A 23092-nucleotide genomic window follows, 5' to 3' on the forward strand; every position below is an offset into this window, starting at 1 on the left:
GTTGTAGTAACTTGGCTGTAAATGCCCAGATCTGCACGAAATTTAACACATTTGACAAGAGTCCCGCCCTGATCAAATCTACATGCCGACATTCACCCACAGTCATAGCGCCACCTGCTGGCAACAGGAAGTGGCCTTTAACGAAGCAGTGTGGCAAATGCACAGCCGCACTGGCTGAGCTGCAGAAAATGAAACGCGGCCGCCTCACACCCCGACGTGCTACAGGTGCGAGGGCCCGCCCATCGCTGCTTGCAGCTTTAATTTTTTTTCTTTTTTCTGCAAAGTAAGTGCCATTTTCGGGGCCACAACATGCTCAAAAACTCACCAAATTTGGCACGCATGTCAGGACTGGTGAAAAATTTCGTATTTTGTGGGTTTCGCGGATGGGCGGGGCAAAATGGCACGATAGCGCCACCTAGAAAATTGGAAAAAATTAGCCCCTCGTCCACGTTCAACCTACATGCACGAAATTTGGTGGGGACGTGTATCATATCAAGACGCACAAAAAAGCCTCAAGAACCCATACCCTAAACTCGACAGGATGTCCGCCATTTTGAATTTGGCGGCCATTTTTGGACGATTTACAGACTCCGTACTTTAACGAACTCCTCCTAGGGATTTAGTCGGATGGACTTAAAATTTCTGCTGTGCCTTCTAAAGGCATTGACGATGTAAAGTTGTGCTATCTGCGCGTTTTCGTCGATGGGCGTGTCTGTGGCGTCGAAGATTCGCCATGAAACAGGAAGTTGTAATAACTTGGCTGTAAATGCCCAGACCTGCACGAAATTTTACACATTTGACTAGAGTCCCGTCCTGAACAAATCTACATGCCGACATTCACCCTAAGTCATAGCGCCACCTGCTGGCAACAGGAAGTGACCTGTAACGTAGCAGCCCCCGCCATATGTTTGACCGACATGTACGAAATTTCTGTGGTACATCTACCATGACCAGACGTACAAAAAAGCCTCAAGAACCCATACCCTAAACTCGACAGGAAGTCCGCCATTTTGAATTTGGCGACCGATTTGGGACGATTTACACACTCCGTACCTTAACGAACTCCTCCTAGGGAATTAGTCGGATCAACTTCAAATTTCTGCTGTACCTTCTAAAGGCATTGAAGATGTAAAGTTGTGCTATCTGCGTGTTTTCGTCGATGGGCGTGTCCGTGGCGTCAATGATTCGCCATGAAACAGGAAGTTGTTGTAACTTGGCTGTAAATGCCCAGATCTGCACGAAATTTTACACATTTGACAAGAGTCCCACCCTGAACATATCTACATGCCGACATTCACCCACAGTCATAGCGCCACCTAGTGGCAACAGGAAGTGACCTTAAACGAAGCAGCCCCCGCCGCTTGTTTGACCGACATGTACGAAACTTCTGTGGTACATCTACTATGACCAGACGCACAAAACAGCCTCTTGGAGCGATGCCCTAAACTTGACAGGAAGTCCACCATTTTGAATTTGGAGGCCATTTTTGGACGATTTACACACTCCGTACTTTAACGAACTCCTCCTAGGGCTTTAGTCGGACCGACTTCACATTTCTGCTGTGCCTTCTAAAGGCATTGACGATGTAAAGTTGTGCTATTTGCGCATTTTCGTCGATTGGCGTGTCCGAAGCGTTGATGATTCGCCATGAAACAGGAAGTTGTAGTAACTTGGCTGTAAATGCCCAGATCTGCACGAAATTTTACATATTTGACAAGAGTCCCACCCTGAACAAATCTACATGCCGACATTCACCCACAGTCATAGCGCCACCTGCTGGCAACAGGAAGTGGCCTTTAACAAAGCAGCCCCCGCCGCATGTTTGACCGACATGTAAGAAATTTCTGTGGTACATCTACCATGACCAGACGCACAGAAAAGTCTCCTGGAGCGATGCCTTAAACTCAACAGGAAGTCGGCCATTTCTAATTTTACCGCCATTTTTTGATGATTTACTCATTACGTACTTTAACTAACTCCTCCTAGGGCTTTAGTCGGATCGACTTCACATTTCTGCTGTGCCTTCTAAAGGCATTGACGATGTAAAGTTGTGCTATCTGCGGGTTTTCGTCGATGGGCGTGTCCGTGGCGTCGATGATTCGCCTTGAAACAGGAAGTTGTAGTAACTTGACTGTAAAAGCCCAGATATGCATGAAATTTTACACCTTTGACGAGAGTCCCACCCTGAACAAATCTACATTCCGACATTCACCCACAGTCATAGTGCCACCTGCTGGCAACAGGAAGTGACCTTTAACGAAGCAGCGTAGTAAATACACAGCCGCACTGGCTGAGCTGCAGAAAATGCAACGCGGCCGCCTCAGACCCCGACGTGCTACAGGTGCGAGGGCCCGCCCATCGCTGCTTGCAGCTTTAATTTTGCATGTTGTCTAATTACACTAAATACAATAATTGTTAAATAAAATAAATACATACACTAAATAAAATAATTGTTAAATAAAATAAATACATACACTAAATACAATAATTATTTTATAATAAAAAATATATCAGATTTTCAGAATTTGGTTTATTTAGAGGTTGCACACAGACTTTGCCGGGAAGTCACTTCTGTGCAGTATTTACAGGCAATAAAGAGAGCTCAGGGTGTTTCAGTGGAGAGACAGAACGCTTCACATGATTTCAGCTCACAGTCCCTCAGCATATAAAATTATTACGAGCCACAAAACATCATATAAACAACAAACGCCATTATTTTCGCCTGCCTATCCTTCGATTCAGTGATAAATTGCACATTTTCAGAAGCATTGTTACTGTTCCCTTGTCTCAACATGATTTCAATTCTTATTTTCTCAGGCTCTCGCTATGGGGATGATGACAGAGTATTACCACTACATTTTTACTACCCTGGTAAGTTACGTATGGATCTTTATATTATAGAACGCATTCAAACCCACAGCGATATCCATAAAATAATTTGCATTTCAGGCCATTAAATTCCTTAAATGGATTTGTTTTTCCTGGTGTTGTTTCTTATTTTCACCAATGATGTGTTTTACTCCGACTGAGACCAAGACAACATTAGATTATTATCATAAATGGCTTTTTTTTTGTCTCGCAGTCCAATTTGCAGGCCTAACTTGTATTAAAAATGTTTATTAAGATTTAAGCTAGTGTTATGTACTTTTATTTAATTCAACACATAAAGCATTGATACAGTAGTTAAATCTAATGTAAATTGACTATTTTTTTTACAGTACTTGTTGGTCACTTAATTGCTACACATTTTTAGCTAATGTATGTCACTAAGAAAAACTGAAGGACAACATATATATTTCAAAAATGCTAATACAGTTTAAAGGCTGGTAAATGTTGTATTTTTGCCTTTGACATCAACGCAGCTCACTAGTTTTGGGAATAGAGCTTGTATGTCAGTGTAATTGATATGTGTGTTAAAATGTAATGTGGTACAAATGTAACAGACACAGCTATTGTGTTAATTTGTGTGTGTGTGTGCGTGTGTGTGTGTGTGTGTGTCCGTTTCATATTCTTTAGATTAGTTCTCTAGTTTTTGGAATAGAGCTTGTATGCACTCTAAAAAATGTTGGGTTGTTTCAACCCAAATTTGGGTCAAATGTGGACAAACCCAAAAGGTGGGTTAAAAATGTCATAAAAACAAATTTCATTTTTAACCCAACATTTGGGTTTGTCCATATTTGACCCAAATTTGGGTTAAAACAACCCAGCGTTGTTTAGTGTGTCAATGTAATTGTGATGTGTGCACTCTAAAAATGCTGGGTTGCTTTAACCCAACTTTGGGTCAAATATGGACAAACTCAAATGTTGGGTTAAAAATGTAATTAAAAATGTAACCCAGTGGCTGGGATTGTCCATATTTGACCCAAAGTTGGGTTAAAGCAACCCAGCATTTTTAGATTGCACACATCACAATTACATTGACACACTCTAAACAACGCTGGGTTGTTTTAACCCAAATTTGGGTCCAATATGGACAAACCCAAATGTTGGGTTAAAAATGTCATTTAATTTTTTTTAAAAATGTAATGTGGTACAAATGTAACAGACACAGCTATTGTGTTAATTTGTGTGTTTGTGTGTGCGTTTCATATTCTTTAGATTAGTTCTCTAGTTTTTGGAATAGAGCTTATATGCATGCTAAAAAATGTTGGGTTGTTTCAACCCAAATTTGGGTCAAATGTGGACAAACTCAAAAGGTGGGTTAAAAATGTCATAAAAAACAAAATTAGAGTTGAAAGTGAAAGTTGAAGTTGGGTTAAAATTTTAAATGACATTTTTAACCCAACATTTGGTTTTGTCCATATTTGACCCAAATTTGGGTTAAAACAACCCAGCGTTGTTTAGAGTGTGTCAATGTAATTGTGATGTGTGCAGTCTAAAAATGCTGGGTTGCTTTAACCCAACTTTGGGTCAAATATGGACAAACTCAAATGTTGGGTTAAAAATGTAATTAAAAATGTAACCCAGTGGCTGGGATTGCCCATATTTGACCCAGAGCGTGTTGAAATGTAATGTGTTACAAATGTATGTGCGTGTTTCATATTCTTTAGGATCTCTTCGCGTTGGATGTGGAACCCTATCGCTACAGCGGGGTCAACATGACAGGCTTCCGTATCCTAAACACAGAGAACAGCCAGGTGTCCTCCATCATCGAGAAGTGGTCCATGGAGCGTCTACAGGCTCCTCCGAAACCAGACTCTGGGCTACTGGACGGTTTCATGACAGTAAGAAGCTCTTACAGCATGTTTTGTTAGCGTACAGGACAGTGGTTTCCAGCTGGCTCTGCTTCAAGACTCAGATTTGACATGGCATCATGTGGCGCTAAATTGTTTCTCATAAGTAAACTAAATGTAATATTATACATTGTAATTTACAATAATTTGCCACACAGAACAGCACACACCATGTGTACCCTTGTTTCGAGTGATCTCATATTGAATGCAGTCTGTGTTGTTTATTCAAGTATTCGGATGAGGTCATGCCACACGACCCGGACATGCTGGCATCTGCTTCTTTTGGCTTTACTAAGTGACAGATGAATCTGTGCCAAAATACAGTAGAGTTTGATTGGACCACAGCCTTTGACTTCAACATCGAAAGCCACTCCTATATGCATGATTACATGGATAGTGGTGTTTTTTTTATTTTAATTTTACACAGATTTTTGTTTTATGTTACTTACCTGATACAGACACTTTAGCCTTTAGTTATGACTTAAAGGAGTAGTTCACTTAAAAAACAAAAAAAAAAAAACAAAAAAAACTTTTGCTGATAATTTACTCACCCCCATGTCATCCAAGATGTCCATGTCTTTCTTTCTTCAGTCGAAAAGAAATTAAGGTTTTTGATGAAAACATTCCAGGATTTTCTCTATATAATGGACTTCAGTGGGGTCCAAATGGTTCAAAGTCCAAAAGACAGTTTCAGTGCAAACTGTTCAAAGGGCTTTAAACGACACCAGACGATGAATAAGGGTCGTATCAAGCGAAACGATCGCTCATTTAATAAATAAATAACAAAGTTTAAGTTTTATAAGCACAAATGCTCGCATCTTTTTCAGAGTTGAATGAACCAAATGACACGAAAAAAGATTTGTTCATTTTGATGAACGAGTTTGAACAGGAGAGTCACAAACGTGCCTTAATTTCATGGATCCAAGAATGACATGGATTTTTTTTTTTAAAGTGAACTACTTTAAGACATCAGAAAAGAATAATATGGAAATGCAGTCAATGTGATAATAATAGAGTTTGTTTGTTAATAATGCCGGTGTGAGCTGTAGGAAGTTGTTTGCTCTGCCGGTGGATAACACTATATTCCCACGAGAGTTTGAACCCACAACCTGCAGGGTACGCTGCGATCTGAAGTGTGTGTGTGATAAACAGGGACTCTGCTGTAGTGATCTAAAAACCTTCTGATATCAGCATACTGGCTCTTTCCCAGTTCTTCCTCAACACTGGCTCTCCTAGCCGGGAAAAGGGCCAAGATATGAACTCACTAGAGGCTGGGTGAGACGGAAACCGAGGAAAGAGGAGAACTCGCATGCCAAAACAAACCAACCTGCCAAAATCACTCTCATGGGACACCACACAATGACATTTCACTGGACTCGTTGTTCTACGTCCTGAAAAGAGAGAAATGTACACAGCTATGATAAATGAAAACTTGGATTCTGTCAAGATTCACTCACACTCATGTCATTTCTAATCTGTCTGACTTTCTTTGTTCTGTGAAACACAATAGGAGTAGTACTGAAGACTTTTAATCACTTTTCAGAATTTAAGGTCATCAAGCGTGTGTTCACAATCGCACCAAAGTTCGTTTTAATCTAATCAAACCTGAACAGTGTCAACACACCCTAAAAGGTCTCAAATATCTTATTAATTAATAATATAAAAAGCAGTCCTATGAAAATTTGTTTCATCAAATCAACAAAATTGATTTTGGTCCTCACACATAATTAAAAAAAAATAAAAAAATAAATATATATATACATGCATAACTGAAGCCTATGATTATTATGTCTGCCCTTTATACATAATTACTCAATGAGCGTCAGCTTTCTCTCTGGATTTAATCCATTCAAAATAATCCGTTCTTATGTAAACGTACATTTACATAAGAACATTTCCAAGATGTTTACATGATTACAAAGGTACACATCTCAGACATTATTTCAATAGTTAACATACAGTATAATGTAAACCAACAAAAAAAAGTTATGTAATTATTTATTACCTTGTTTTTAAACAGTTTTTTTTTTAATTACAGAGTGAATTTTTCAAAACACTTGGTCCTTGATCCAGGCAACATTAAAATCACATGACTTCCCCGTCCTCTTGATGTTTTCGACACATTTTCGACACATTTTTTTCTTTTGTCAAATCAACTTAAATAATTTATGTAGTTCAGATAACATAATATTTTGAGTTTCTGATGATTAAATTAATCTCCTTAATTGTATTAACTCCATTTCAATGAATGTAAAATTTTAAGGCAACCAGGTTACTTCATTTTTTTTAAGTTAAACCAACAATATTTTTTTTTACAGTATGACCATTCAATAATAATTACATTTGTTCAGGTGTTTAATAGGCTTTAAAATGTACAAAAAAGTACTGATAGATATTGTGGAAGTAAACAAGGTCTCTGAAAAACGTTTGTGGAAAAATCAGTCACAAGATGTAAGACAGATGTCCACTCATGTCCGTGAAATAAGTTAGTATGTTTAAATGCACAGATTCATTTTTTGAACTTGTTGTCCCCACACTAAACTATTTGGATATCGGCAATCTCAGATAAGCCAATCCTAAATGTAATATGAAACTATACGTGACTTTCGGCGAGAAGAATAAACTACCAAGGAGACCAGATTTCATGCCAAAAGTTAAAAGTCTAGGTACAGTACATGAGACTTTTCTTTTCCATCACAGATGGGGATTCACACTTCTGAGCTTTAAAGTAGAAAAACACACGCACACGCACACACACACACACACCATAAAAGCAGTCTACGTGACTCGTGTTATATTCCACATCTTCTGAGGCAGTCATTGACTTCAAACCTGACATGACCTGTCATCAGCTGTCGAGTTTGACTGTGTTCAAAGGCGAATGAGATTTGAGAGTTGTGACTGAATTTACTCAAATTTCCTCACACAGATTCAGATTCATTGTTTAGCTCTAGAAGAACAATTTGGAATATAGCTCACAAGTTGCATGGATCACTATCATGACATTTCGAAAACACGTCTTTGTTCAAATCATCCGCCGCAGAACTAGAATAGTTTGATGAATCTATCCAGAAGGTACTGAACTATATCCACACACACACACACACAGCTGAGGGATGGTAAACTTTCCCTTTCTAAACCCAGTCGATTAAAAGACTCAGAGCCTTTAATTAGCTGACTCAGCCTGTCTTACAGTACAGCTCACACACTAACTCATCTTCACTCATCCGCTCAGAAAAAGGACAGACTCTCACTATTCAAGGCTGCCTATCCACATGTCAACCCCTTCTGGTTGTAACATTGACAGCCCTGATAATTTAGATGCCATAATGGTTCAGGTTTCCCTGAGAGCTGGAGTTAATCAATCCGCCAAGTGGCAATCATTCAGAGGCTAATGCATATTGACACTGTAAAAAGTTTCTGTAAATGTTTGATTAGCAGTTTCACTGGTTGGCTATTTATGGCCCTCTTAAAGCTTTAGTATATTGAGCCACTGTAACCCGAGCTCAGATTGTGACAGAAACAAAGAATCGTGGGGTTTAAATGTTTTTGTTCAGTATGTACACTCTTATTCTTCTATATAGAACCTTGAAAGGTTCTATCAGCGCTACGTATTTAAAACCCCTAAAATGTTCTATACACTCTTAAAAAAGGGCTCCTCTGGGTTCTATATAGAACCCTGGGGTTCCATACTTGGCCAATAGAACCTTTTACCAAAAAAAATGGTTCTATATAGTTCCATATATGAAGCGGGGGATGGAACCATTTCTGGTTCTAAATAGAACCATTTTCTTCTAAGAGTGTAGTGCATCCACAGTCTATTCACTTGATGATGCATATGATATTGCATTAACTTGAGTTGTGTCAGGATGATATAATGAGTGTTTGTGAGGAAGAACTAGTTGTTAGATTCATAGCAATTCAACTTTATTCAAAGCAGAACTGTTCATTATTGGGAAGAAATTAGAAAGGCTACACACATGTATTCTGTACAAATGCTTTTGGAGAGAACTGCATCATGTTAATTGTTTAACTTGGAAAGATTTTTCATTTAATCATCTCTTGATCTACAACAAATCCTCAAGTTGTATTTATTTATACATTTTGAATGGAAAGAGTAATAACACTGTTGTTATTATTCTTATTATTATGTCCTGATTGGGCCAGTGTTTGTGAGATTCATTCATGGGCAGTGGGATATCAAATCCTACATATTTTCTCTTTGGACAATAATTAATCTTCATACGGTGAAAGGCTGCCCTGAGTCATGGTATAACACGGATAATGAAAATGACCTAACAAGGTCCTCAGACTTATTAGCATAATTTCCTTCCATGCTAATTGCTTTAGCTTGTGCCTGATTTACTTGGAGGAGCTCATCTACAGGACGACTCATCACTGAGCAGAAAACGCCCATTCAGTGCCAGTGTCCTTGTGCGTTTATCTAAGGAGACCGAGCTGAAACCAGTAAAGATAAAAGGGTTTTTAGTGGGACACCGACAGAGATGGGAAGGTCACTTTAGGTTTGCAGTTTTTTATCCCCGCAGTGGTGCGGATGTGTGTGTGTGTGTATAGGCTACATATATTGACCCTAAATAAAAATAATTTTTGAAATATAACCATTTCATAACAAACGGGCGTTTATTTTAGAATTTCTTTCAGCGAATCATATACAGTATATATAGACCATAAATGTTGCACCTACTCAGTGAGAATGTGATTTCAGATGCAATGTAAATGTGTAATATAAATGTAGCACTTACTGCACCGTGTCTATTGTCTAATATCTTCATGTCTTCTCCAGATGTTCCAAGGTAATTGACCATTGTTGTAAAAAGATCTGAAGACTGAAGAGCAAATTTTATCTTCCCCAGGTGCAATACATTTAGGCTTTATGTGATGTTGAGCTGGCAGAGAAAGCATGCATTACCAAATCTAACTCGCACAAAATTTAACGTGCAAGTAAAAATGCATCTGTTTTTCTACTTTACCATGGTAACGAATGCAAATATATTAGGGCTTTCAGTTAAACGCGTTACTAACGGCGTTAACGCAAACCCATTTTAACGGCGTAAATTTTTTATCTCGCGATTAACGGTATTTTTGGCCTAGCAAACTTTGCAGTTTTTTTCATAAGCTTTTACAACAGGACGCGGCATGCGTGGCGCTGCGCTATGAAACCCATTCATTTCAATGGCTTGCGCCACACAGGGAGGACGTTTTGTTGCTTCGTCGACCAAAGCGCAAGCGGATCTAGCTAGACCGGAAACAAAACAACAGGCACGCCGCAGTTAATGTTACGTTTTGAGTGGATGACGAGCGCAAGACACCGAAATGGATGCCAATGAGATTCTGAATGGAAATTACTTTACTAAAAAGTTGCCAAATGGTTCAATTGACAAGACCAAAGTGATCTGTGTGTTTTGTCGTTGTGAACTGAGCTATTATCATCACAGCACGTCCACACCACAGATGATGGCCAAGCACACACATGATGTGAATTCATCCCCCTTGTCAATTTCAGGACCTCGGCAGTATTTATTTAACCCTTTTATTGATGGACAGTGTTACATTGTGTGAGAGATTATTTGCTCCAAGTGAGAATGTTAGTGTGAATTTTAACACAGTATATGCCAAAGCAAGCCGATTCACTTTTCCATGTTGATAAGAGCATTAGAAAGAGAAAAAATAATGGTACAAAAAGAAATCAAAAGACATTTGGAATATATAAAAATGTGCGATTAATCGCGAGTTAACTACGACATTAATGCGATTAATCGCGATTAAATATTTTAATCGTTTGACAGCGCTAAAATATAGTAATTAAAAGGAAATTAAATGAAGTATATTTATATTTATTTATTTATTTATTTATTTATTTTTCTAAACATTTATAATCCTGAAAATGGCGTGAGTGAAGATTTTGGAAAATAAACGAGATGCTATGTCCAGTGAAATAACTACATCGCAGAAGAGAATACAAAGCCAACAAAAGGATTAAATGTACGTTCTCGTGTAGGTATTGCTCTCATTTCACACAAATCCAATTTTTTGTGTTTACAAAAAGTTAGCAATAAAATATTACATTGCAACCAAAGCTTTATGTTCACTATAAACAGCATTCACATACAAGAAATGTGCTTTGGCATACCATCGCTGGTACAAGATAATCAACACAGCCCTAGTCACTTTAAAATGTTAAAGTGTTAAAGTAAAATGGCAATATATTTTACAGTATCTTAAAATGAGAAACTCAATGTGAAGTTTCAATGCAATATATATATATATATATATATATAAATTATTTATTTTTTGTAGAACTAGTAGTCATTGCAATGAGTTATGTTGGTAACTGTATCAATAATTTGATCATATTTTACCCAAGACCAGAATAGTGTGACAACACCAGAACTAAGAGCAATCCAATCAAACTGACAATTCCTATTTTTTATGGAATATTGCTGTATTTATTATAAATGATTTATCCCTGCAGATTTTTTTGTAATTTCGCTGTTATTCATGTGCCTCGTAATCTTGCAACAGAATAACTCTCCTCTTCTCTGATGACGAGGGCGGGGCTATAACCTGTCACTCACATGAGATCCACCAATAGCAAACCACAACCATCCAATCAATTCCCCACAGACACAATCAAGCCCCGCCCACATTGGTTCTTGTTCTAGAAGCTGCTTCACTCGGACATACGGCACAATGGTGAAGAATTGACTAGCACAGCTTCCATTTCATGTTGACTTTAAGACTCTTCAAGAGTCTACAAGAGTTGCCATTAAAACAAAATAAAGAGTATAGCGGTGCATCCGTGTGTATCTGACGGATCTGTCTGTTGTCGGTGTCTTACGGGAGATCTCTCTGATTGACAGCTCTCAGCAGGGGGACAGGTGATGCTCAAACCCACCGGCACAACTCTATTCAAAACCCAGCCTTCCACAAATAGGCCATAAAGCAGGGGTATCAACCTCCTTATCTTTCATTACACCCATTAAACATTCCTCAAGTCCTTTTTGCTTTACAAATGGGCTCCTTGAGGAGCTGCCAGCTTTCTCTGATCCCATTAGCCTCTCCATTCCAAGGTCATCACAGTATTGCCTAGAAAGAATCCCTGTTTAATGGCCATCCCTATACCCACAGGGCTTTAACACATTTAGGTTTTCTAGAATAATCCGCGAGCCCCGGAGAGAAACGATTGAGCTCATTGGCCAGCAATGATTGAAATGGCTCCATAATGTGTGGGTGCATGTGACGAGCATGTGATGTTGCATTTGGCTGGGAAATGTCTTCACTGCGCCTTGGCTGCGTCGTCTTCATTGCTGCGAGACGAGAACGTCTCTAAATCTCTGGCATTTGAGAAAAACCCTCCTCCTCCTCCAAAATGAAGCCCCTTTAAGCCATGGCCGACTGCCTTCTCTTCGGATAAGTATGGTTGGCTGGTTTTGGTTTGGAGATTTGGCTCAGACCTGGGCCACAAGCTGTTGGAGGTATTGCACTGGGGATAGGTTGACATGAGGAGGATCTGACATGAGCGTTTCAGCTCAACCCACAATCCTGAGCGAGCTTTAGTGCACCTGTGCTTTGCAGGAATCTCCAGTCTTTCTGTCTGTGAAGGTTTTCCGTGGTAAGCAAGTGGATTGTTTTAGTTTTTTTACCACCATTACATTTCCCCACTTTGGCGAATGGATGTATTGTGAAATGGCAGCAGTTTAGCTTAGTCCTGAGCTGCTTCTCCGTCTACTGTTTGCACTGGCCTACAGAACCCTGCATTACCATTCATAACCCTTCACGACTCTTCATAACACTTTATTACCCTTCATAACCCTTCATTACCCTTAAAAACCCTTTACAACCCTTCACAACCCTTCTCAACCCTTCATAACACTTTATTACCCATCATAACCCTTCATTACCCTTAATAACCCTTTACAACCCTTCATAACCCTTCACAACCCTTCATAACCCTTCTCAACCCTTCATAACACTTTATTACACTTCATAACTCTCCATAATCCTTCATAACCCTTCATTACCCTTTACAACCCTTCATAACCTTTCACAACCATTCATAACTCTTCATTACCCTTTAAAACCCTTCATAACCCTTCACAACCCTTCATAACACTTTATTACCCTTCATAACTCTTCATTACCCTTCATAACCCTCCATTACCCTTAATAACCCTTTACAACCCTTCACAACCCTTCATAACACTTTATTACCCTTCACAACACTTTATTACCCTTCATAACTCTTCATTACCCTTAAAACCCTGTTAGAACCCTTCATAACCCTTCACAACCCTTCATAACACTTTATTACCCTTCATAACTCTTCATGACCCTTCATTACCCTTCACAACCCTTCATAGCTCTTCATAACCTCACAAGTGACTGATTTTGAATTAGGCAGCATCGTTCTGCTCAGGAGACTTGACTTACAATTGATTCCCATAGAGTTTGATGTTGCTAAGCTCATGCCATGGTACTTTAATAAGCATAAAACATACACATTATTGCAAGTAATCACACCAGTCTATGATTCTTTAGTCGTCTGCTTCAGAGATCAAATTTTTATGTATTTTGCAACGCGTTCTCATCCTAGGGCGTCATATAGTGACGCTTTTGAAATTTCGTCTTAATCTGACGCACATGGCACCCTTTAGCGTCAATATAACACGCTTCGGTTATGGGTAGGTTTAGGTCTGGGGTAGGGTTAGGGTTAGACCACTAGGAGGCGCCTTCTGGCCCATATATATCTGCGTCTCATATTGACGCTAAAGGGTGCCATGTCTGTCGGACATAGACAAAATGTCAAAAGCGTCACTATATGACGCCTTGGGATGAGAACGGGCTGGTATTTTGATGTGCTGAATTGGTTACTCTTTCCAAGATATACATTTTTGCATTCTAAGTCTGTATATTGTATAGATCAAATTCATTATGAAACAAAAGGCAAAAACAACAACTATTATGTAAATAGTTTAGTCCTGTTCAATGTCTACTCTGCTTATCTACACTGCTCACACATGTACAAGGCATCTCCGCTCACTTTTGCTAAACAAAATGCATTGTTTTAAAATAAAAACAAAATGTTCTACCCCCTTGGAAAACCAACCACTGGCAAATAAGAGAGCATGACACTGTATGACTGGTGCAAAACTCAGTTGCTGGAGCTTCAAGCCTACTCAAACACACCTGACCCAGCTCACCGAGTCCTTCGGGCTTATACGAGAACTACAGGTATGTGAACAGGATTAGACCTAAACTCTGCCCATGGCCCTCCAGGAATTGAGTTTCCAGAGCCGATATTCAGCAGAGTAATGTAAGCTGTGTGATGATTGCATTATCCATGATTTCCAGGATCAACATGGTGGAAATCATATCATGTATGATGCAATACCAGCTTCAGATTGGATTCTTCATCGCTTTGCCTAAAAAGCAAATACTGTCCAAAATCAAATATAGATTTATTCATACGCTGTAAAAAATTTGGAGTAGGATTTACTTGAAAAAACCTTGCAAAACGATCTCACTCAGAAAATGCTAGTACATTTACAAAGATTTGCCAAGTAAAAACCTAAACATATTTATCAGTAGCTTTAATTAGAAATCTTTAAGTTAAATTTACTTGGAATGTGGAATTAAGTAAACTTTACAAAAAATAAGTAATTTTAACTCGGCTTGCAAAAGGTTGATAAATACCGATTTCCTTTGCCTTTGTATTACACTTCACTAAAACAATTATCTTGAATTTTATTTGTCATTTATAGTATGTTCTTTACTTAGATCATCTAAGTAATTTATATATACATCATGTCAGACTTTAAGCCTTATGTGAATGCAAACACCTCAATACTTGGTAGACAATACACAATGGTGGTAACATTTGATGGATCGTTTTTGTGTTCGAATGTGTCGTTTTAAGCAAAAAATTTACTCGAAATGTCACAAAATGGCAATTTACTAATACTGAAAACAAAAATCAATGATAAAACAGTGTAAATACAGCTGGAAACCAGTGAAAAATGTTCCTCATTAATTATTCAAGGTCCAGTGCATGATGGGAACCCCAGTATCAGAAAAGTTGAGTAATTTTTACTTAATTTTATTGAGTTGATATTACACTTTCATTTATACTCGCTTGAAATAAGTACTGATATGGAATTTACTTAGTTTTTTAAATTCTTGCCTGAACTAACTTTTTCAAGTAAATTACATTGGGTTTTTTTCACTAGTATTTACTTCACCAAAAAATCATTTTTTACAGTGTAGATGCAGTCAAATATGTACTGCATTTAAGTCATTTCTGTTTTAAACAGAGCCCTTCCATTCCCAAGTCAAGGGTGGTATAAGGGTGGTATAGCCAGTCAAAGTCAACCGTTTTAAGCATCATTTTCCTTCTCAGTGACCCAGAATTAGTATTTATTTCAGAAGAATGTTGACTTTGACCATTGATTATTGCATTATAATGTTGTGTCAGGATTCACTGGAAATAACAGGAACCAAACGCAGAGATGAGAGATGAATGATGATTTATTAACAATAAAGTGTGTAACAGTTGACCAGTCCAGAGACGTCCACTGCAAGTCAAGTCACCTTTATTTATAGCGCATTTTACAATAGAGAGTGTTTCAAAGCTTTACAGAGAAACAAAAAGTTTGTTTCAAGAAGAAAATAGCGTCGAAATCCAGCTAAAGTCAGTTCAGTGATGGTTCATTTTTGTTGTAAAACGTTATTAATTTAGTTCATTTATGTCATCATTCAGCTCAGTTCAGTTCTCATATAATGCTGTCAATGCAGGAGATCAATAATATTGTTGAATAATAGAATATTACATGACTACACAACACAACAGGGGAGACACAAGACAGAACAACACCACTAAAACATTAAATAAGTGCAAGGCAGGGCAAAGACTAGAGTTATGTGACTGGAATTAAACCTATACTTCTAAGGGGAAGAAATAAATAAAACACTACAGTAAATAAAGTAAAACAAGTCCACAATAGGGGATTAGATATGTGTAAACCAGACTAAATAAATCAAAGAGAAAACCAAGGTAACAGAAACTAAATCTATAAATCTGACAGACAGAACCAAACAATAACAGAACAGAAAATAGAATAGATATCACGAAACATTTATTTAACCACAGCAAAAGTACATTTCTTACTTCAGTTATTTTTTCATCTATATATTTTTTTGTGTTTATTTAAAATTAGACAAATCTGATATTATTTTAATCTCCTATCTGTTGTTTAACAGTTGATATCATTCTTTAATGCTTCGTTAACTAGCAGAAGACTCTAGCAGGGTTTAAACCCGACAGTTGTGCATGGCGGGGCATGTTGTCACACTGTGTTATAATATTAGAAATATGCTATTATATTCTATGGACTCTATTGAGAAAACATGAGAAACATGTAGATAAAGACTGATAAGCAATGTTCAGAAATTATTAATTATTATTTTGTTTTGAACTCTGCTGTATAGCTGCGTTTTCAGGTGTGTTTGTCATCAAACTCAAAAATGTGTTTATTTTTAATTATTAAAAAATGCATTTTTACTTTTCATACAAAAGTTAATAATTGTATTTTATTAAGAAAATATTTTGGTTTGACTTGTATATTTTTTGGATTAGATGAGATAGCATTTTTAAGCTTTACAATATACCCCACCTATGGGGCATGTTGTCACATTTCACATTTCTTTCACGGTAAATCAAGAAAAAAGTATACACTGTATTAATAAAACAAAACCACATGATTGTACTAGACATTTGGGGAATTAATGTGGGACAAAAATGTTTTTAGTGGATTTACTTAAACTGAGAGAGTCAAAAAGCGTTAGGTTGTGCTTTTCCCTATCTAATAATGACGAAGCGTCTCCAGTACGTGTGTGTTATTGTGAGGGCCAGTCGATGTTACCTGTAATGTTTTTAGTTTGCTGATATTATCAGTGTCTCTCCCAAACACAGTGCTATTTTCCATGGTTGCTATTGCTTGTCACGTCATTGCCTACGATGCTTTAAAATGCTGTGTAAATACTCACTTGTTATTGAACAGAGGTTGTGTTTGTGCTGCCGGTTTCACGTTTACCCCTCTCACAACTTTTGAATAGAACAGAAACATGACATGTCTCGGTTTGGTTCCACCTGATTGCAATTATGTTTGAGTTTTTTTTGATTGGGGTTTTGTGCTGTGGAGTAGAAAAGTGCTGTCACACGGAGGCTGATCCGACACATGAGGCTAGATTAATGACTCCCAGCCCTGCGGTGGAAGCATCAGGTATCCAGTAAGACACGTGTCTCTGGAGGCAGGGAACGCCACCGACAGGAGCTGTCATGTTGATTTGGGGAAGCTGAAACAGTGCCATTACATTCCTCCCCTCTTTACTCTCTTCTTTCCCGGAGGATTTCTTGCGGTTGCATCCTCTACCTCCTGGGAGACACAATGTGTTGCTTTCCACTTCCCCGAATCATATCTCCTCTCAACGCACCACAACAACAACACATCCCGTTGTCCTTCCCTGATCCAACGCCTGAACGAAGAGGAGAGCCTTGACTCTTGGTTTCTCATTCCCGTTTTCTTGTTATCGCTTTCCTTTAAACAATACCTAAACAGAGCACTAGCATGTAGAGTTGGGTTTTGATTTGAACGATTCTGATTCTTCCTTTTGATTTCGGTTCTTTTCGATTCCGATTCTTTGAGGGGTTTAGTCAAAACATTTAATTCTGATTCACTAGTGAGTTTTAATTTTGGGAGGTGCAGCCCATGTGGGAGAACATTAGGACCAAAAAACGGATTTATATATACAGAACTAGCACTCACGACTCTGTATAAACACTAGCTAATGTTAGGACTGCGACTAGCAAGGGCAATTTGCATAACGCTATATTCACCTACCAGGGGGAAAAATAATTACAGTAACGTTGTTCTTGTTGTTCACCACAATTAGCAATTTGTTCAAGCACTTTGTTAGACTACAATCACTTACCTGATTGTGACAAGTTCACTTTAAAAAACTTACCCCCATGTCATCCAAGATGTCCATGTCTTTCTTTCTTCAGTCGAAAAGAAATTAAGGTTTTTGATGAAAACATTCCAGCATTTTCTGCATATAATGGACTTCAATGGGAACCAAACGGTTTAAGGTTTCAGTGCAAACTGTTCAAGGGGCTTTAAACGATTCCAGACGATAAATAAGGGTCTTATCAAGCAAAACGAAAGCTCATTTAATAAATAAATAACAAATTTTAAGTTTTATAAGCTCAAATGTTCGCCTTGCTCTGTTCTGTGATGCGCATTCGTGACTCTCCTGTTCGAACTCGTTCATCAAAATGAAAGAATATTTTTCAGAGTCAATTTGGTTCATTCAACAAACCAAATTAACGAGTTGACTTAGAAAAATATTTGAACCATTTGAAAAGAAACTTTCTTTTGGACCTTAAACCGTTTGGTTCCCATTGAAGTCCATTATATGGAGAAAAATCCTGGAATGTTTTCATCCAAAACCTTAATTTCTTTTCGACTGAAGAAAGAAAGACATGGACATCTTGGATGACATGGGGGTGAGTAAATTATCAGCAATTTTTTTTAAAACTTCTCCTTTAAATAAGATTCAGAAGAAATACATCAGTGTTTGATGATAATTCCAATTATTCCATTGATAATAATATATATTTTTGAGCAGCAAACCACCATATTAGAATGATTTCTGAAGGATCACTGAAGATTGGAGTACGATGCTGAAAATTCAGTATGAATTTGACATTTTAAAGCATATTATAGGAAATAGTTATTTTAAAATGTAGTAATATTTCACAATAAAACAGTTTTTACTGTATTTGTATGAAATAAATTGGGCCTCGGTGAGCAGAACAGACTTAAGCGTGAGTGTGAGTAAGAGTGATGGAGGGCTGTGCTGTGGTTGCTCTGGCTTTGCTTCAGTCAGCACCTGAAGCCATCATTAGATCTGTGTGTGTGACTCTCTGCATGTTTAGCTGTGCTTGTCATGATCTGTGCCAGCTCAGCAGCCGACGCCACAGGCCGAGTTCATGAACAGATCAGCAGAGAGGAACGCGGCTCATCTACGCCACCCCTTCATATACGGAAACTTTTTCTGCATCGCCATCTGGCAATTACAAAGAGCGTTTGGATTTAAAAATCACATTTGCATCCCAAATTATGCAAGAACCACTAATAATATAAACTCAGGCTCATTTGGAGAAACGGCCCTGTGGCGACATTATATTGTGTTGCAAATTACAAGTTTTGCGAGCGACACTGTCAAAGTGAAATATCCAGTGAGTGACTCTGAAAGCATCGGAAACAAATCTATATTACATCGGTTTTTGTACGTTTGGTGCCAGTTCTGAACTGAATTGCTCTGTCACACGAACACACATATGAGCTGGTCATGTGATGCAAACCATCAAAATTTATGTTTTACTGTTTTTGCTCATATTTGTCTGCATGCATATTTCATGTGAATGTACCAAATTGCAAACAAAGCACTCAGATTCGTTGTGCAGTTGTGCAGCGACAAATGCTATTGTATTCCAGTTGCACTATGGTAATTTGGTAAAAGTGATTTGAGGTCATAACATATTATTGTGCAACAAACTGCGTTAAAATAAGTCTTTATTTTTCTATAATCTACCCCTGTAATCATAATTTGTGTGAAAATGAATACAGGGTTGGTGTTTTGCTGCCACTAGTGTTCATTTCAGCTGGAAAATTCAGTTTAGAAATATGTGTATTTTTCGAGTTTTTTCAAATGTGTATATGTGTATTTTTCGAATTTTGCAAAAATATAGGTAGATGCAAAAAAAAAAAAAAAAAATCCAATGAGCTTGTGTTAAATTTTATTGCTCATACTGTGAATAAGGGAATTTGAACTCGCCCTTAACTAGGGTTGGGTATCGAGAATCGAGTATCGATTGGAACCGGGACTAACTTTTCGTTTTTCCCGGAATCGTTCAAAAGTAAAAATTTCGATTCCTAGTGTCGATATTCACAGTCCGCCGAGTGGAAGAAGAAACCACTGAACAACACCAACGAAGAAGCGTCTACCGGAAGTGTTGGCATAACCGCGCGAGTCGAACATGAGTACCTTATGCCAGCGGTCCAAAGTGTGGCTTCACTTTTCTAAAAATAACGAAATGCAAAATTTGTGACAAAAGGAGTATTTTTACAGAAGGAGTATTTCCTTCAGAAAGGCCGTTGGTTAGCAAGGTTAGCTAAACTTTTTTGACCCTGCCCTTTTAAAAGAATCGGAATCGAGAATCGTTAGGAACCGGAATCGAAACAAGGAATCGGAATCAGAATCGTTCAAATTCAAACGATACCCAACCCTACCCTTAACCCTAATAAACTTTGGCACATGCCTTGTCCTGCACCATTTGTATTATGAATATTATACCTTAAATCATGTGGCACGTCAAAGAGAGTTGTGTTTTACTTTTGAAAAAAATAAAATAAATCAAATAAAGACTTTCTTTTGCACAATAAAACAAGTATACCTATTCCATGGATGTACATTAAAGTATATTTTACCTTGGGTTAGTAAACATCACAACCTAATACACTTTATCAACCCCATCGCAACACAATATCAGCAAAAGAAAGCAACCACCCCGAATGCTCTAGTAACCAATCCACACCCTAGCAACCACTCAGAACACCTTAGCAACCGCTTAGAACACCTTAGCAAATGCAAAGCAACATTAGTGGTGAATTGTGAAATGAAAATAATCACTTTCCAACACAGTTTTTTTTTAACATGTTTGATTATAGTCTAGTTATAAAGTGTGTGTATAGTAATAAGTGCACAATAGTGTGCATGCAAAGTAACTGTAAATAAGTAGACACAGTATAACAGTAATGAGTCATTCATTCTCCATGTATTCATCTTCTCATATCATATATATCAAGATGAACGCGTTCTCGCCACTTACTGGTGAACGTGTAAGCACATTTATGTTAAGATTACACGATTGACAATCGCACAACAACCATCTAGCATGCCGTTTATATACGCCTCAAAACACCAACGTTTGTATATTAAAACTGGCGACGTCCTGGCAAGGTCATTGATTAGTTCACTGGGTTTCAGTTCCCGCCAGCCAGTACTTGTGACGTCACATGCAAAGTATGAATACATTTTACACTTGATGACGCAAACTGCAAAACAATACATCAACAGCTTAAAACACCTTAGCAACCACCTAACCCTGTCCTAGCGACCGTATAGCAAGTGTTTAATTAACTGCGTGTGGTGGTCTCATACTCAGACTCCATTCATAAGACTCCATGGTAGACCATTTAAGAGCACATCAATGTATGCGAGTCACAAAAGAGGCCTGTTTAATTGGCGAGGCCAGTATTTGTCCTCATAACTAATTTATGTCTCTCAGAAGAGGAGTTTGAGCATGCATACTCTGGTTCAAGGTCACTTAGATATAGCACTGACCCGTCATATCTTTACAAAGAAGGGAGAAAGATTAAAATAAATAGTTGAATAAAAGACATGAAGCATCTATTTACAGAAAACTAACATGAATTATATATTTCTACTTGGAGCTTGAGTGAAGTGAACAAAAAACTTATTTCATTTGAGTGATTTTTATTTCACAGTAACACTGTATGTCACAATTTTTTTCTTCTTTTGCAAATAAGGTTAATACAAAATTTAATAGATTTAGTAAATAACAGAGATATGGAAGACATAAGAAGTGCTTTATTAAATTTTTAAGGTAGGTCTATCTAATAGAATAAAGTATTAAAATGTAAAAAAAAATAAAGCACTGATTCTTATTAAAGCTACAAAAGTTATTCAGTCAAGAGCAGAGAGTGATTTTCTCTTGTTCTATTGCCATGTCAGGTTCATTAGGCTGCTGTCACTTTAAGACCTCATGACCAAATCCAAGTCTGGAATTCTATACGCCACATTCCAAATTCCATTTTTGGAACTTTCAAATACTTTACATGGAGGTTGAGTGAGGAGAACAAAATTCTATTTCACAGTTTAAGTAATTTTATTTCACAGTAACACTGTATGTCACATTTTTTTCTTCTTCTGCAAATAAGATTAATACAAAATTTAAATAGAGTTAGTAAATAACAGAGATATGGAAGACAAGTAGAGCTTTACATTTTTAAGGTTCACTGAATAGACTTTACTGCATAAATGAAATATGCTGATTCTTATTAAAGCTACAAAAGTTATTTAGTCAAGAGCAGAGAGTGATTTTCTCTTGTTCTATTGCCATGTCAGGTTCATTAGGTTGCTGTCACTTTAAGACCTCATGACCAAATCCAAGTCTCGAATTCTATACGCCACATTCCAAATTCCATTTTTGGAACTTTCAAATACTTTACTTGGAGGTTGAGTGACGAGAACAAAATTATATTTCACAGTTTGAGTAATTTTATTTCACAGTAACACTATATGTCACATTTTTTCTTCTTCTGCAAATAAGATTAATAGAAAATTTAAATAGAGTTAGTAAATAACAGAGATATGGAAGACAAGTAGAGATTTACATTTTTAAGGCTGCTGTCACTTTAAAATCCAAGTGTGGAATTCTATACGCCACATTCCAAATTCCATTTTTGGAACTTTCAAATACTTTACATGGAGGTTGAGTGACGAGAACAAAATTCTATTTCACAGTTTAAGTAATTTTATTTCACAGTAACACTGTATGTCACATTTTTTTATTCTTCTGCAAATAAGGTTAATACAAAATTTAAATAGAGTTAGTAAATAACAGAGGTATGGAAGACAAGTAGAGCTTTACATTTTTAAGGCTGCTGTCACTTTAAAACCCAAGTGTGGAATTCTATACTCCACGTTCCAAATTCCATTTTTGGAACTTTCAAATACTTTACTTGGAGGTTGAGTGACGAGAACAAAATTCTATTTCACATTTTGAGTAATTTTATTTCACAGTAACACTATATGTCACATTTTTTCTTCTTCTGCAAATGAGATTAATACAAAATTTAAATAGAGTTAGTAAATAACAGAGGTATGGAAGACAAGTAGAGCTTTACATTTTTAAGGCTGCTGTCACTTTAAAACCCAAGTGTGGAATTCTATACTCCCCGTTCCAAATTCCATTTTTGGAACTTTCAAATACTTTACTTGGAGGTTGAGTGACGAGAACAAAATTCTATTTCACAGTTTGAGTAATTTTATTTCACAGTAACACTATATGTCACATTTTTTCTTCTTTAGTAAATAACAGAGATATGGAAGTGCTTTACGTTTTTAAGGTTCACTGAATAGACTTTACTGAATAAATGAAATATGCTGATTCTTATTAAAGCTACAAAAGTTAT

General features: G+C 37.3%; 1 protein-coding gene across 2 annotated transcripts in view; it reads left to right on the forward strand.

Annotated features, from left to right (window-relative positions):
- The window catches only part of grik2 (glutamate receptor, ionotropic, kainate 2), a 227643-nt gene that overhangs the window by 82861 nt on the left and 121690 nt on the right, over nucleotides 1–23092 (forward strand). For both annotated transcript variants that reach the window (XM_039651240.2, XM_039651241.2), the window contains exons 6-7: nucleotides 2818–2871; nucleotides 4551–4724. In XM_039651240.2, coding sequence (XP_039507174.1) covers nucleotides 2818–2871; nucleotides 4551–4724 — 228 coding nt within the window. The remainder of the gene's footprint in view (nucleotides 1–2817; nucleotides 2872–4550; nucleotides 4725–23092) is intronic.

Source organism: Pimephales promelas, chromosome 12 (genome assembly GCF_988280905.1).
Source record: "Pimephales promelas chromosome 12, fPimPro1.hap1.1, whole genome shotgun sequence".
In the NCBI taxonomy this organism is placed as follows: Eukaryota; Metazoa; Chordata; class Actinopteri; order Cypriniformes; family Leuciscidae; genus Pimephales; species Pimephales promelas.